At 47.0% G+C, this 14,544-nt stretch overlaps 1 protein-coding gene across 1 annotated transcript in view; it reads left to right on the forward strand.

Annotated features, from left to right (window-relative positions):
• Positions 1-14,544, forward strand: part of SHISA6 (shisa family member 6) — a 231,728-nt gene that overhangs the window by 204,980 nt on the left and 12,204 nt on the right. Inside the window, exon 4 of the mRNA XM_051634681.1 lies at positions 4,712-4,774. Within this exon, the coding sequence (XP_051490641.1) occupies positions 4,712-4,774 (63 nt within the window). The remainder of the gene's footprint in view (positions 1-4,711; positions 4,775-14,544) is intronic.

Here is a 14,544-nt window from a genome sequence, read left to right on the forward strand (position 1 = left end):
TAGTGGAGATGCCAAACAGTTATCTTGTCATCGGGAAAATAAACCTCTTGTTCCATCCTGCTCTGAAAAATCTCAGCTGGGGCAGAGGGTTGAAGGTAAGTCAACTGCTGAGGTTGCTGAAAAGACCAGAGGGGCAGAAGACAAGGAGTTGTGGTTCATAGGCAGGTTTCTCCTGCTTAATCTGTTTCTTTTGTCCTGTCGACAATAGATGTCAGAGCAGTTCCCAGCCCCTTCATAAATAACTGTAAGACTATTGCAAAATATTGCATGGCTGTCACAGCCATCATATATCTGTAATACAGTTGGCATATCTTAAAAATCTCCTTGCTTTGCAGTTTTTATAAGGAACTTTATTAGGAAAGACAGGCTGGAAAAGACAATGTTTGCTTTCCATATTCTGATACTTGATTGATTTTTTTTTTTTTTTAATTGAATACAGTAAATCCTGGTTTTACTAATAATATGAAATCCCTGGAACTAAAATAATACTGCCTAGAGAAGATTCAAACCAAGTACCAAAGGAAAGGTGAAGTCCTTACTCAAAATGTTCTTTCTTCAGGGGCTCTCCTGGATAAGTGCAATGGGAATTCTTTGAGGGCTGTTTGAAGTTCTCTTCACCAGTGACCCGGGGTTTGCACCTTGAGACAGACACCTCAGTTGGTGATTTCTGCTGCAAATCAGAGCTGCCAGGCCTGACCCCGGGAAGAAGAGCTCCTTCCAACACTGAGGTCGAGACGAAGGAGATGAGATGCCCTGAGATGCAGATATGGAGACCTGTCTCTGCAAAGCAGGGCATGAAGGGCTTTCCAGCACCATCCCACCCCTGGAACTCTGATTTCAGTTGTCCAATACATGCTCTGAGGTCCTGAGGGTTAGATCCTGACTTGCTCTGGGCGCTCAGGGTAACCATTGACCTCTGGCTGTCCTCATGTCTTCTCCTGGACTGCAAGGCTGGGAGCCTTGGTTTTCCTTCTGCCAGTGAAATGTCTCCTCCTTTCTGCTGCCTATTGTGCAGGATCCCTCCTCCAGCTGCGCTCTGAAATTTCCTATTGTTGTCTGGCAATTCAGAGCCCTGTGAATCCTTTATTTCCCTAATGGAGTTTCCTAGTAAATAGCTTTGAACTCAGATCCTTGTCTCTACAATAGATACTCTCCTGCCTCACCGGCACTACACAATTAATAGCATTATCTTGTTAAACCTGAAGAGGGGCAGGAAGGCTCAGCCATCATTTTAAAGCATTTTATTGCTTGGAAAGTGTTTACAATAGGCTACAGAAGTGGTAAATGAAGGCAAGTGCTGCAGTCGGATGCCTGATCAGCTCAGCCCCATGAAAATGTCAATAATTCAGGCAATATTTCAGGTGGCATTTCTTAGCAGTAGCCTCAAAGCACCTGGGTTTTTCAGAGGGGAAGGGAAAGGAAGGTATTTGAAGCAAAATGGAAAGCTGGCCAGAATTGGAGGACAGTCATTCCTATTCATGTAGATGCAGGTCCTCAGTGAAGACAATTTCAGGAGTGAGGTGGTGAGAGTTTGTGGCTGCACTGGAGTGCTCCCTGTTTTCAGGAGAGAGAATCCTCAGTTGTTTCCCTTCTGGAACAATTCATGTTTTCAGGAGAGAGAAACCTCAGTTGTTTCCCTTCTGGAACAATTCATGTTTTCAGGAGAGAGAATCCTCAGTTGTTTCCCTTCTGGAACAATTCATGTTTTCAGGTCATGTCTGCTACTTGTTTCAGTGCTTGCATTTCACACACACAGGTTTCTCCATCTCTGTGTAGCCTTTGATCTGTCAGCTCCTGTAAGTGTGTAAGTAGCATTAGCTGAGAAGAACATTTTGGATATTCCTGTGAATTGATTTGTAAATAAGCTTTGCTGTAGCCAGGCTGGAAGTCCTTGCTGTCCTTGGCTACCCTGTGTGTCTGCAGCCCCACAGCTGCTGAAACCCAAGGGACTAGCACAGGAACCACAGGCTACTCTGTAAAGCATGTGGAAGGATGGAGAACTGCTGGGGAAAGATCTCACTTGGTAAGGCTTTCAGGAGGGAAGTGACAATTGAGTCATGCTCAGTGAATTTATCAGCTGCAAATGTCAAAGAGAGGTCATCAAAAAATACAACCAGCTCATTAATCACTATCTAGTTTGCAACTTGAAAAAAAAAACCCCCACCCCATGGATTTAATAACTTCTAAATATGGTAATAAATGGTGGGTAAAATAACATTTGTGGTGGACACCAAGTGAAACATGAGCTAGCGATGCACCCTGGTGGCAAGGAAGGCCACCAGCATCCTGGGCTGCATTTGGATGAGTGACAGGTCAAGGGAGGTGATCCTCCCCCTCTCTCGGTGCTGCTGAGACACATCTGTGGGGCTGGGACCAGAGGTGGGGTCTCCAGTACAGGAGGGACATGAACAAACTCGAGTGGGTCCAGCCAAGGGCAGGGAAGATGTTTGAGGGACCGGAGCGTTGGTTGTAATGGGAGAGGCTGAGAGCTGGGGCTTTGCAGCCTGAGGAACAGAAGGCTCAGGGGGATCTCCTCAATCAATGCATGTAAAAAGCTGATGGGTAAGTAAAGAAGAGCTGGGCTCTTCTCAGTGGTGCCCAGTGGCAGGGTAAGTCGTAAGGCTCATGACCTTGGCAAGATTTGCAGCAGCTTCAGGGAGACTAATTTCGAGAAGCGTGTTCTTAATGATCCTCTCTAGGGCAGATGCTGAGTCACCAGGAAGGGTGGCCATCAGTCAAAGGATGAACTGATGTGGGTTTGCATTTAGGTTTTTGTTACTGGTAGAAAAGGAATTTCATAGAATCATAGAATGGTTTGGGTTGGAAGAGACCATAAAGATCATCTGGATTCAACCCCCCTGCATGGGCAGGGACACCTCCCACCAGCCCAGGTTGCTCCAAGCCCCATCCAACCTGGCCAAGAACACTTCCAGGGATGGGGCCCTGTCCCAAGTCCCTCCCCAGCTTTCCTGGAGCCCCTTCAGGCACTGGAAGGTGCTCTAAGGTCTCCCTGGAGCCTTCTCTTCTCCAGGCTGAGCACCCCAACTCTCAGCCTGTCCCCATAGCAGACCTTCTCCAACCCTTGGATCATCTTCATGGCCTCCTCTGGACTCTCTCCAGTCCATGCTGTTGAGAGACAAACACCTCTGAGATTTCCACATGGGAAATCACAGATCTCTGGGGGCAGCTCTGAGTGGGGACTTAGCAAATGTGCAGATGATAAGAAGCCTGGGTGACCTAAGTCTGTTGGAGGGTGGGATTAGAATTTACAGTGTTCTTGACAAATTGGAGAAATAGACTGAAAATAAATTGATTAAAAGGAGAAAAATGCTTTGCACTGGACTGAAACAGGAGTACTAGAAAGCCTCATGCATGGTGAAGAAGAATTGGACAGGTAACAGTTCTTTGGGAAAGCAGTAAAGAGTCGTGAAGGATCACAAGGTTTACATGAACCAGGAGCAAAAAAATACTGTCCAAGTTTGTGTGAATCAGGGTGGATGATTGGGAAAAATCCAGCCACTCCACTTTGCCCTGGTAAGGCCTCAGAAATGTATCCTAGACTGGTCCTTGAGAAGGATCTAGGTCAACAGGAGAGACCACAGGGTGCTAGAAAGGCAGAAGTAGTTTTGTAGGGAAACATAAAGAAAATGCTGTTTAGCTTGAAGAATAAAGTTAAGGGAACACATAGTAAGAGCTTTGTCATGAAGAGCTGTCACAGATGTAAGGGGGATTTTCTCCATGTCTCTGGTAGACAGAAAAGAAGCATTTGGCCTAAAAAGTAGTAAGAAAAACCTAATGAAACAGATCTCCCAGGGAGAAAGTGAAATATGACTGATAAGTTTTTAAGAATAGCAGACTTAGACATCAGACCAGCCTGTCCTGCACTGGGACAACATGAGATGTGAGAAAGATTTCTTGAAATCACTTCTCACCCTGCATTGCTACAGTTCCACAATGGGTTGTAAAGATCTGGACCAAGAGTTCAGTCTGTGTTGAAGGCTTGTCTGGAAACTAAAGGTGACAGAAGTTTATCAGCAGTTACGTATCTAATGGTTTTATGACAGTGAGAATGAAAGTTCTTTTCCAACCAAATGGGAGTTAATAACTACAGTGGTAGGTTCCACCATTGACTGCTCCTCCTGCTTTGCATGTCATACTGAATGCACCAGGTGTGCAGGGTTCTCAGGGAAGGGAGACCTACAGACCATGCACAAGTGGTTCACTTGACCTCCTGCATTTATGAGGCCACTTACTTGATCCTTCCCTGTACTCACACAGGACGTGGTTGCTGTGGTTGCTGTGACAGTGGCAGAGTCTGGTTTTTGAGTAGTTGTGTCTAATGTTCTGCAAACCTTCATCCTGGATGGAGATGGAGCAGTAGAGCCAGGAGCTGGTGGGTTCCAGCACCTCCCAGGAACCAGCTGTGGGGGTTGTTCCTGCCTGGACATGCTTCTTACCTTTGCAGAGAATTCTAATTTGCAGGCTCAGCAGAAGGGGAGCAGTTTCCCATTATCATGTTCTTCTTGCATCTGGAATTTTAAGTGAACTCCATTACAGAATCTTTTGCTTTCTGAAGCATTTTCTTCTCCTTTCTTTAATCATGCTGAGATTTCCTGTGAATTCTGTGAGCTGTAATTATCATCTGCAGATCAGTGGGTATGCTGAGCTGTTTCTTAAAGGGATTCTTTTCTTTTTTTTCTGTGAATTTCAGATGACCAAGAACAAAATTATAATCACCTGATACTAAACAGTGCCACCCAGACACCTACACATGGTAAGAGAAAACAAAGAGCAAAATTACACACATTGTAACTTTCCTCTGCCAGCCAGTAACATTTACTGGTATTGAAGTATGTTTAATGTTAATAGAAATGTTCCCATGGCAATGATGCATGAACAATAGTTTCCATTAACATTAAACATAGGACCATATTTTTAAATAGTGTGCACAGTGAAATATGGCCCAGTCTTTTATAGTTAAACCTATCAAGCTTGTGTTTCCCCATGTCTGATGGTTCCTTTCTCCCTTCCCCATCAGCAAGGTGTGGGCAGAGTTTTTGGTCAGCCAAGCCCCTCAACTGCTAGTGCTGCTGATGCATATTTCTAAGGTTAGAAGGACTGGGAAATGGGGCAAGGACTCCTAAGCTGACATGATTTGGGCATAGCAATACGTGGCCAGAGCTGAATCCAAGCTGTCCAGCCCATATTGCATGGCCTGGTGGAATAACCTACTGAAGCTCCTGATTCACTGCACAACTTCTCTCTAGTTTCTAGTAGTGCAGGGTAGGTGAGGACCATTAAGAGATTCAGGACTTCTCCTGCCCTCTTTCCTAAACAGAAGTGCCTCTTCTAAGCCAGTTCCAGTGGTTTCAGTTGCTCCTTCTAAATCCCCTTTATTCTGTTGTGGAAACATGATGTTTTTCTGACCCTGGGAACTTAGAAAACCCAGCACCCCTCTCCCTGTGCCCCCCACAGGGTGGACCAGCACTGCCCTATCCCCATAACCTCAGAAGTGACACCCCAGGAGATGTCTGGGCAGCCTATCACCACCATATCTGGTCATCCCTCTGAGGGGTGGAAACAGCCCTTCCAGAGTTATCCCAAAGCTTCCCTGGGTTTTGTACCCAAACAGCTCCACGTGTGCTAATAGCCCTTCTGACAGGACTCTTGCTGAGCCCTGAAAACTCACCATTTTAATTTGTCTCAGCACATGGTTCAGCACATTTATGGGCACCCCTCTCTCAACCCCTCTTGACCTAATAAACCTGGGGATGGCCCATGTGATTCTTCAGCCAGTTTCAAGAATTCAGATGGTATTCAGATGTTTTCCCCTTTGTTCGTACCTTCTCACCCCAGCCTGGAGATGTTTCTTCACTTCCTCCATGGCCAGAATCCCTGCCCCTTTCTGCCCAGCCCTGTCCCTCCAGCCCTTCTTCCTCCTCTGCCTTTTGATTTCCTTGGCCACGGGTGAGCAGAGGAGTGTGGGCAGCAGGTCCTTCCCTGCATCATAGCAATCACAGACCACACACTGAAATCACCTGCAGCTTCCTGGCTCCCTCCAAACCCTGACCAGTCACTTGCCACCCAAACCAGTGGTTCCCCCTGGCTCTGTGCATTCAGCCCAACCTCTGAATGAACCCCCCAGGTCCTCTCTGCTTTCCTCCCTCTGCTGCTGCTGCCTTGTCTTGCTCTTGCTCTTCCCTGCACCCTTTACCCCTCAAATGTGATATATTCCTCCAGCACTTGGCAGCTGGAACCTTCCTTCTGCTGCACAACCAGTAAGAGATGGGCAAACCTCATCTTAACATCCATTTCCTGCAACTCTGACTCTCTGTATTTGTTCCTTTTGTTGTTGTTTTGTTTTGTTCTGGCATTTGTTTTTAATTCTTTATCTTGCTTACTATGCTGGAATTGATTTCTTGTGAGTTGTGTGTTCCTGTGTAGAAATTTCCCTGCTGCTTTGCTGAAAAAAAAAAAAGAAAAAGAATGGGAGAACAATTCCCTTGGAAAGGTCACTTAAAACCTCTGGTGTTTCTCCTTCCTGGAGGGTGGATCAGGCAGCTCCTCAGCCTGCCCCTTACTTTTAGTTGGAAAGCTACATTATTAGGGTTGTTGTTTTGTTTTTTTTTCCTCTCTCCCCCCAAAAAGCAGGAGAAACAACATCAGCTTTAAACCTGGCGTGAAGACAGGAGTATTTCTTGAACCTGAGATGACAGCCTCAAAATGCTCCTCAGGTTACTTAGTTTGTTCCTTTTTACTCACCCGCGAAAGAAGGCAAAGAAGAAACAGATGGGTAATAGGGTTGAAATTGTATTCCCTTCTCTCTGGGCGTGCTACTCGCCCTTCATGTCTTGCACGTGCTGGCTTCTGAGAGCTGCCCCAGCAGAGCCAGATGAGTCCTTTTTACCCCTGTGCCTGCCCAGAAGTTTTAAAGCAGCTCCAGCATCAGGTCTCTATTGCATTCAATAACTTGAGGGAACAACGTGCTAAACCAGTTTCATTTCCCTCTGGCCCTGACAGATGCTTTTCTTTTGTATGTACCTGAGAGAGAAAAAGAAATCAAAGCAGAAATACCCATGATCTTGGGTTAGAAATTTTCCCTTTTTTTCCTCTTAGCTCTTTTTTTACATTTTCTGTAAAAAAGTTGTACAAGGGGACCTGAACGATCCGACTCCACAGAGTGGTAGGGGTTATGTTTTCAGAGTTGTATTTTATTCCTAAGTTCCCATCTGGCCATGGACACTTTGGTTCATGATATTCATTTGGGCTGCTGCTGGTGAGCCACTGCTTGGTGAGTCTGAAAAGGTGTCTGGACCTTTCAAAGAAGGCATCCTACAGTATTCAGATCCTGCTGAGACTTAGGAAGTTCAGCAGCACCACAGGTGTAATTGGAGTCCCTGCCTGGGTAGGACACTGGGTACAATTTGTGGGTGATTATGCAGATTTGCTGGTGGACATGACCTGCCTTTCTGAGGGCTGTGTTCATGAGGTCTGTCCCTTGGCCTGCCTTGAGCCCCCACCATGCAGTGACACCATCTGAAAGGAGCAGAAGAAGGGAAAGAAACCAACGTGAGGCTCCAGACACACCCTGGGTTGCAGGCAACCCAAGTTCAGTTCAGTCTTAACTGAAGGAAAACAAGCAGAACAAGCTGTCAGGCTGCCAGCAAAGAGCAAGTGGGGCAGTACCTGGAGGTGACCTGCCACCAAACAAGCAACACTCCAGCCTGAACAGCCAGAAAATCCCTCCTGTGCCTGGAGGAGTTCCCTGCAGCCTCCCCAGGGATTGCCTCGCCCAGCAAGGATGCAGCTGACCTGGTGCTTGGGAAGTGTGAGCTGTGGAAAACTGGAGCACCTGCCAGGATATTCAGCTGCTGTGGGCTGGTGATCTCTCTCCCATCTCCTCTTCGTAGGAGCTTCACGGGTTTCTTACCTTCTGTCATTCCAATAACAAGGAGTCTCCACACTCATAGAACCCTGGGACTGAGCAGTGGAGGCTTCCCACAGCCCTGCTGGGGTAGACACGGGGCCTGGAGTTCTGCAGCAGCCCCTGGCATGGAGGAGGGATGAAAGCCAAGTTCCCTGTGCTCCCTGTCCAGGCTGGTCCTTTGCAAAAGGAGGGCAAATGGCACCAGCCCCTTCATTTCCCAAAGGTCTTGGGGATCATAACAGGATCCTGGTGTGTGGGAGTGATCCAGGTGTGCAGTGGGGCATCCATCCCACCAAACAGGGTTCTGGGAAGAACTTGCTGTATCCTTCTCAGCAACGTTGTCTTTGTTCAGCTCAGAAACATCTGTTTCCATGGGCTGATGCTGCCCAGTTGCCTGTGTCCTGCTCCTTGCAGGTGCCTCTGGGATAAGCTCTCTATGAATGAACATGATGTTCCTCAGCCCCACACCTTTCTATTGCTGTGGCAGCTTTTTACCTGCAAAGAAACAAAGGGGATAAAGACAACTGATGCTCACGAGGAGCCAGGAAAGAAAGAAAAGAGCAGATTTGACCTTAGGTCTCTGAGCTGTTCAGCTTCTCTCTCAGGCTCCCAGGGTTAAAGCCCCAAGACTGTTAACCTGGCCTGGGGGGCTGTCACCCTTGGTGCTCAAGGGTGACACAAACCCATCACAGAGGGTTGTGTGGCCAAGATCACTGATGTGAGTACACTGAACTCTTCTGATGCTGGAAGAAATACCTACTAATTAATGGTGGGGTGGCATGTCATCTGTTCTGTCAGGCTGCTGTCACTTAACGAGCACAGTGCTGGTGGCAGCACAGCTAGCACAGGGAGGAGGAGCTCTCCCTTTTCTCCCTGCCTGGCACAGAGGGTTCACAGATGGGGTGAGTTGTATGTCTGTCCTGGTTTTGAAAATGTGACGTGTTGGGGAAGGCAATCTCCAGTGGAGATCAAGCCCACAGGCAGGTGGGTCTGCCAACCCATGGTCTGCAACACCAGGATTTAATTCCTGCTGTGGCTCAGGGCTCTGAGTCAGCCAAGGTGACTCGAGTATTCCACACCTTAAAGACATCTGTTGATTTTCTCCTGGTGTCAGTCTGTTCCTGCACTTAATTCACTTCTAGGACACAGAATGTCCCATGCAGGGGGTATCTACAGTCCCTTAGAAACCTCAGCCTAAATTCTGCTTTCAGTGACAGACTTCAGACCTCAGCTCCACTGAGATCAGAAGTTGAGTGTGGGTTTCCTTAGCTCTAGACTTCACTTTTACATCAGCTGCAAATAAGGAACTCTACAACAGTTCTTGGAAACATGGTGATTTCGGGATGGAAAAGGTGAGTGTGAACACTCAAGCACTAGTTTCTAAGCACAACTAAGTTTTACATATGAAACGCAGGTAAATCTTTTGATACATGAATTAGTCTTGCTCAGCTATTCAGTCCTTATGCAAAATAAGCACATACAATTATTTTCCTATCAAAATGTTTAAACGTGGGGGGGAAAAGCAGCTGGTGCACATGTTGACTGCCCGGGTTCAGTTTCTGTAAAGTTTATTACTGAATTTTTTAATGCAACTGAAGCTTAATCTTGTTATATTTAGTGCATATTTAATTATGCTTACCAAAAGAGTCTTGTATAAACATTTTTTGCATCTGTATAAATAACAAGCACATTGCTATATAATATAGTTAGCAGGAAGTTCATACCATAATTTTTTTGTCAGTTCATTGCATTTGATAATCATCTTAAAAAACACTGGGCAAACCACCATCAACAACAAATGGCTTCACTTCAAGTTGTTAAATTGGCCAAGGATTTTTCCATAGCTGATGTCTGGGTTTGCTCTCATGAAGGCAAATTTTTCTAGGTGAATGTTAAACAAATTCCTACAGACATATGCAGCTATGTGTGTTTCTCCTCCCTCCCTCTCTCTTCCTCTCTCTCTCTTCCTCTCTCTTCCTCTCTTTTCCACTCTCTTCCTCTCTCTACCTCTCTCTCTCTCTCCCTCTCTCTCTCTTCCTCTTCTCTCTTTCTTCATCTTCCTCTCTTCTTCTTTCTTCTTCTCTCTTTCTCTTCCTCTCTCTCTCTTCCTCTCTCTCTCCTCCTCTCACTTCTTTCCTTCTTTTCCTTCTTTCTCTTTTTCTCATTTCAAAAATCCAGGGCATCTTCCTTCCCACACAGTAATAGGGCTTCAGGGGATATATTTTGCTAAAATAATTCTTGCATCAATTTTCTAACACCCGACCAGAAGCTTCAATTTGGGACAATCCCAGAAGGCATGAAAACGATTCCCTGTACTGTCACATCTCCTCCAGCAATTTGTTGAGAGTTTTGTGTCTATTGTCTTGAAGACACTGTTTACAAAATGGTAACAATTAAGGACTGTTTAAATTAGATTTATCCCCAGTAGAAATATATGTGAGGAAATTAGAAGATAATCAGATCTCTGGAATATAACGTACAGAACAAAGAGACACACTGTGTCCACTGCGGAGCAGCAGGGCTTTAATCAAAGTGGGAGGAGAGAGGAATCGGGTAACCTGGCAGGGCTGGAAGATGTAACACCAATTTCTGGGGGTGTCCCAGCTGCCCTTTGTGATGGGGAGAGCAGCTGTGGTTCAGCTGCCCTGTGCACCAGCTCTGCAGGGTGGGTGCCCTGGGGTTGCAGTGACACCGCTCCCCAGCACTCGGAGCCAAGTCCTTAGTTGAGTCAGGATCATCACTTCCCTGCCCCAACCTGAGAATTTGCAGTGCAGAACCAGCCTCTGTTGGCTTGGACTGCTGAGGCCATTTCTCTAGCCCCTGATGCCACGGGTGCTGGCTTTCCTTTAGCCAGGGATGCAGAGGGCAGAGACCAGCCCTGGGGCTGGGAACAGAGGAACAACTTCGACGGCAACTTCCTTCCAAGCGCTCGACTCTGAGGCAGCTGGTCTTTGCTTTTTAGATTAAACACACTGTGTGTTCGGACAAGCAAATCACTCTTTCTGTAGTCTTAGTATGGCCAGGTTAAAGCAGCCTCCCCACCCGAGGTGCAGCCCCTCTGCTGAGTGTGGAGGCCTTTGACTTGCAAGGTGAGTACGGTGACGCCAACCATGACACGGCCCACGGCCCACCCAGCAAGTGGCTGATGTGGATAAAACACTGAGGCTCACGGGGTAAAACTCGGCTGTGAAATTGTGTCTCCACCCTCACTTGTGGGAGGAACCTGGGCAGCTTCTCTCCATGCCAATACAGCTGTAAAGCAAAGGGTCAACATGAGCTGAGTAGCTCTGACGCTGGCCACCGGTTCCTCTTACAGCAGCAGCAGGTCTGAAACCATAAGGAAGGGGAAGGAGTGTCTTTATTCCTACTGAACATGAGACCTGTGACAAACACCACAAATCCTGGAGGCAGAATTACAGCATCATAAAAATCAAAGCACGTGAAACTGCTGAGTTTTTCGCTGTTTGCCTTGCTAGTAGTGCTGTCCTTGTGGAGATCACTGTGACTCCACCAGAAGGTTTTGGTGGTGTCTACACCAACTTCAACCTGTCTGGGGGCTTGAGCCTCACCCTAGTCCCAAAGGGCTGAAAGGAGGTGGTCACACAGAGCCCTGTCAGGAGGGATGATTGCTTTCTCTCAGCAGCTAGAGCTAGTTTGGGCTTACTTTGTTTATCTGCTGCCAGGACCAGACACACTGATGGATTTTCCTTTTTGAATCAGCTTCTCCTCCGTGCAATGGGCAGCTTTGAGGGGGAGGCACTTGCAGAGGTGGAAGGAGTTCAGAGGCTGACAGTTTTCAATCCCACACTCAAATTCAGCAAGTAGGAGTCCAAGTCCCCTTTCTGTACAGTTCTACGTGCTGGCTGCTCTGGAGCCAGAGCCATGTGTTGTTTTCTGCAGCTCAGTGAATACATCTCCTGCTGGGCTTGCCAAGTGCAATTCTGCTTTCTGTGGTTTTCCCTCTCCTTTTCATTGGCAACATTCTCCCTCTCCCCTGGTGCTGTGGTGTGTAACTGTGCTGTGTTCAGTTAAGGACTCTGTACTCAGAAGCATCTTTGTGTTAATATAGCCCCTGGGTGATGCAGTTCAGGTGTATTACTGATAATACTGCAGCATTTAAGGGCATCATCTTGCACCTCATCCTTCTTGCATCTTACCCCTCCAGGTTGCTGCTCAGCTCTCAGCCATGAGCCCTGAAAGACCTAAACATAGCACCATGCAGGGTTTGTTTATTTTTTTTACCACTGACAGTACCTGAAATCCCTCATCTCCAGCTCATGTAAATGGGGGCAGCTATTCACTGGAGACCTGCTGATTTACACCACTAAGGATCTGACCTGGAAATGTATAAACCTCTTTGAGCTTCTTTGTGAGAGATAAGGCTGTTATTTATAGTGTTTGTAACATAAAAAAAAAAGAAGTGTGAAAACACAGATCGTTCCCCCACCCCCAAACACTGGAGATACATGTTACAAATTTTAATCTGAGTGTGTGAACATCAGTTCTTTCCCTTCTCTAACTGTATGTCCCTGCCAGGGTGACTCTGGAGGTGCTACACCTTGGCACAGAAGGCTACCAAACGTCATCAGCTGCCACCAGATTTTTCCTGAGGAATGTGGTCCCTTGTAGGAGCTTCCATCAGAGCTGGAGAAAGACTTTGTTTCTGAGCCTTCAAATGGCTGAGCAGAAGGCAGGGCTGGGGGAGCAGAGTGTGCTTTGACAGAGGATGGGAGCTGTGCTGAGCTGAAGCTGAGCAGCAGAAGGCTTGGTTGTATCAGCTTCTCCTAGGTGACATTGTTTGCTTTCTCTGGGTGAATGTTTTAAAAGGCATCTGTTGAAATGTCTTGCAAAATTCACACAACATATGTGCAGACTCATATGCAAATATGGAGCACATCCCTTTTGCCACTTGAGCTTTGTTTCAAACTTTGCCATAAATCCACTCTTTTTGGCTTGGGTAGCGTCTGCTCCTGTCCTTGTACATGAAAGGTTCATGTAAACACACTTGGGAACAAAAACTGTCTTCCAAGAGCAGGAGCAGAGCAAGACACTTCAGGAAGATTTCAGCTCTAGTCCCCACCACACAAGTCTCCAGCTTTAGAAATCCTGAAACTGCTCCTGAGCCCTGTGCTTGCAGAAAGTTTGCAAAGTCCTGACAGTGAAACGAGGCTCTCCCTCAACTTTCTCTCCCTCAGATTTCCCTGAGGGAACTTTCTTTCCCTCAAAGATCACAAAGCAGTCAAGTGTGTGCAGGAAGCAGAGCAGTGAATCCGTGTGGCCACCCAGAGGCAGCTGGAATTGCAGGCCCCAGTGCAGAGAGGGAACTGCAGCCTCCAACATCCATCTGGGTGACATGCCAACCAAGAACGTGTTTTCAGGATACTGGGTGGCCCAGGGAACGTGTTCCCCTGGAAGTCTGTTGGTGCAAGCAGTGCTCCTGGTTCCTGGGCTGCAAGAGCTCCTTGCTGGGCTGCTCCAGGGTGGCACCTTCCCAGGTTTTCATGCAAGATCCTGGTCTGAATTGCAGAAGGGGAGCCTTTCTGAGCCTGCCCATAACCTGCCCGCTGGTTCTCATGGAAATACATCAGGGTTTGGACTGGTCCCAGAGAAGAAATGCAGGGTTCTGGCTGAAGAGTCCGAGAAGAGAAATGAGAACTGCCAAGGAAGAGTCTTGTCCACAGAGATACCTCCTCCTTTCCTGACCCTGTCATGCCAAGATTGTGCAGCCCAGTGAGCACTGGGCAGTGTTGTGCCATGTCAGCAGCCCTGCCACTGGCTGGGGCAACGTGGGACTGTGACCAGGGCACTGTGAAACCTGCCCTGCTGAGGGGATGAGGAAATGCTGCAGAGCTCAGCCTGCTCCTGCTGAATTCATCAGAGAGATGCTGGCAGAATGTTAAGATGTTGCATTGGCTGTAAAAAAAAAAAAAGAAAAAAAAAAGAAAAAAGAAAAGGTGTGGTTGCTTTGAGGCTGCAGCAAAGAGAATTTAGAAACCAAGAGAAATGCCCCTTCTGGGTGGTGTTCCCAGTTCTGCACTGGGGGAGCTTCATTTCCTCCATGTTCCTCTGCAATTAACTTTGCTAATTATGCCCAGAATGGATGGTGTATCAGAGGCCTCTGGTGGCATCTGGCTGCAGGATGGTGGGGAGGGAAATATGGACTAATGCTGACTTTCAAAGGCAATCCCAGTAACCAAAGGAAATCCCAGTTTCCCAATAGGTCATCTCCTATTGCCCAGCATGTAGCACTGGACTGGAATGAGTGGGAATGCTGGGGAACAGAGCAGCATACAACTTCAGCTGCCTTGCAGGGAATGTGGAGACCTTTGTATTTTACAGCTTGTTAATTAATTATGTCCTGCATCTTCCATAGGAGCCAACAAACACCACAAAAAGGGGGGGAAAAAAGAGAGAAATCAGAGGAAAGCATTACACCAAAAAAAATTGCTGGAGTGAAGAACTGCTGAGAAACTTCTGCTGAACTGGTCCCAGAATACAAATTCCACGAGACATTTCTCCTTACTAGAGTCTCTCAGTTCTCAGATGTTGCTCTCAAATGACATTATGCAAAAGACATCTGAAATTATTTTGGCATTTCAGTTTATCCCCTGTTTTGC

This window comes from Apus apus, chromosome 17 (genome assembly GCF_020740795.1).
Source record: "Apus apus isolate bApuApu2 chromosome 17, bApuApu2.pri.cur, whole genome shotgun sequence".
NCBI lineage: Eukaryota > Metazoa > Chordata > Aves > Apodiformes > Apodidae > Apus > Apus apus.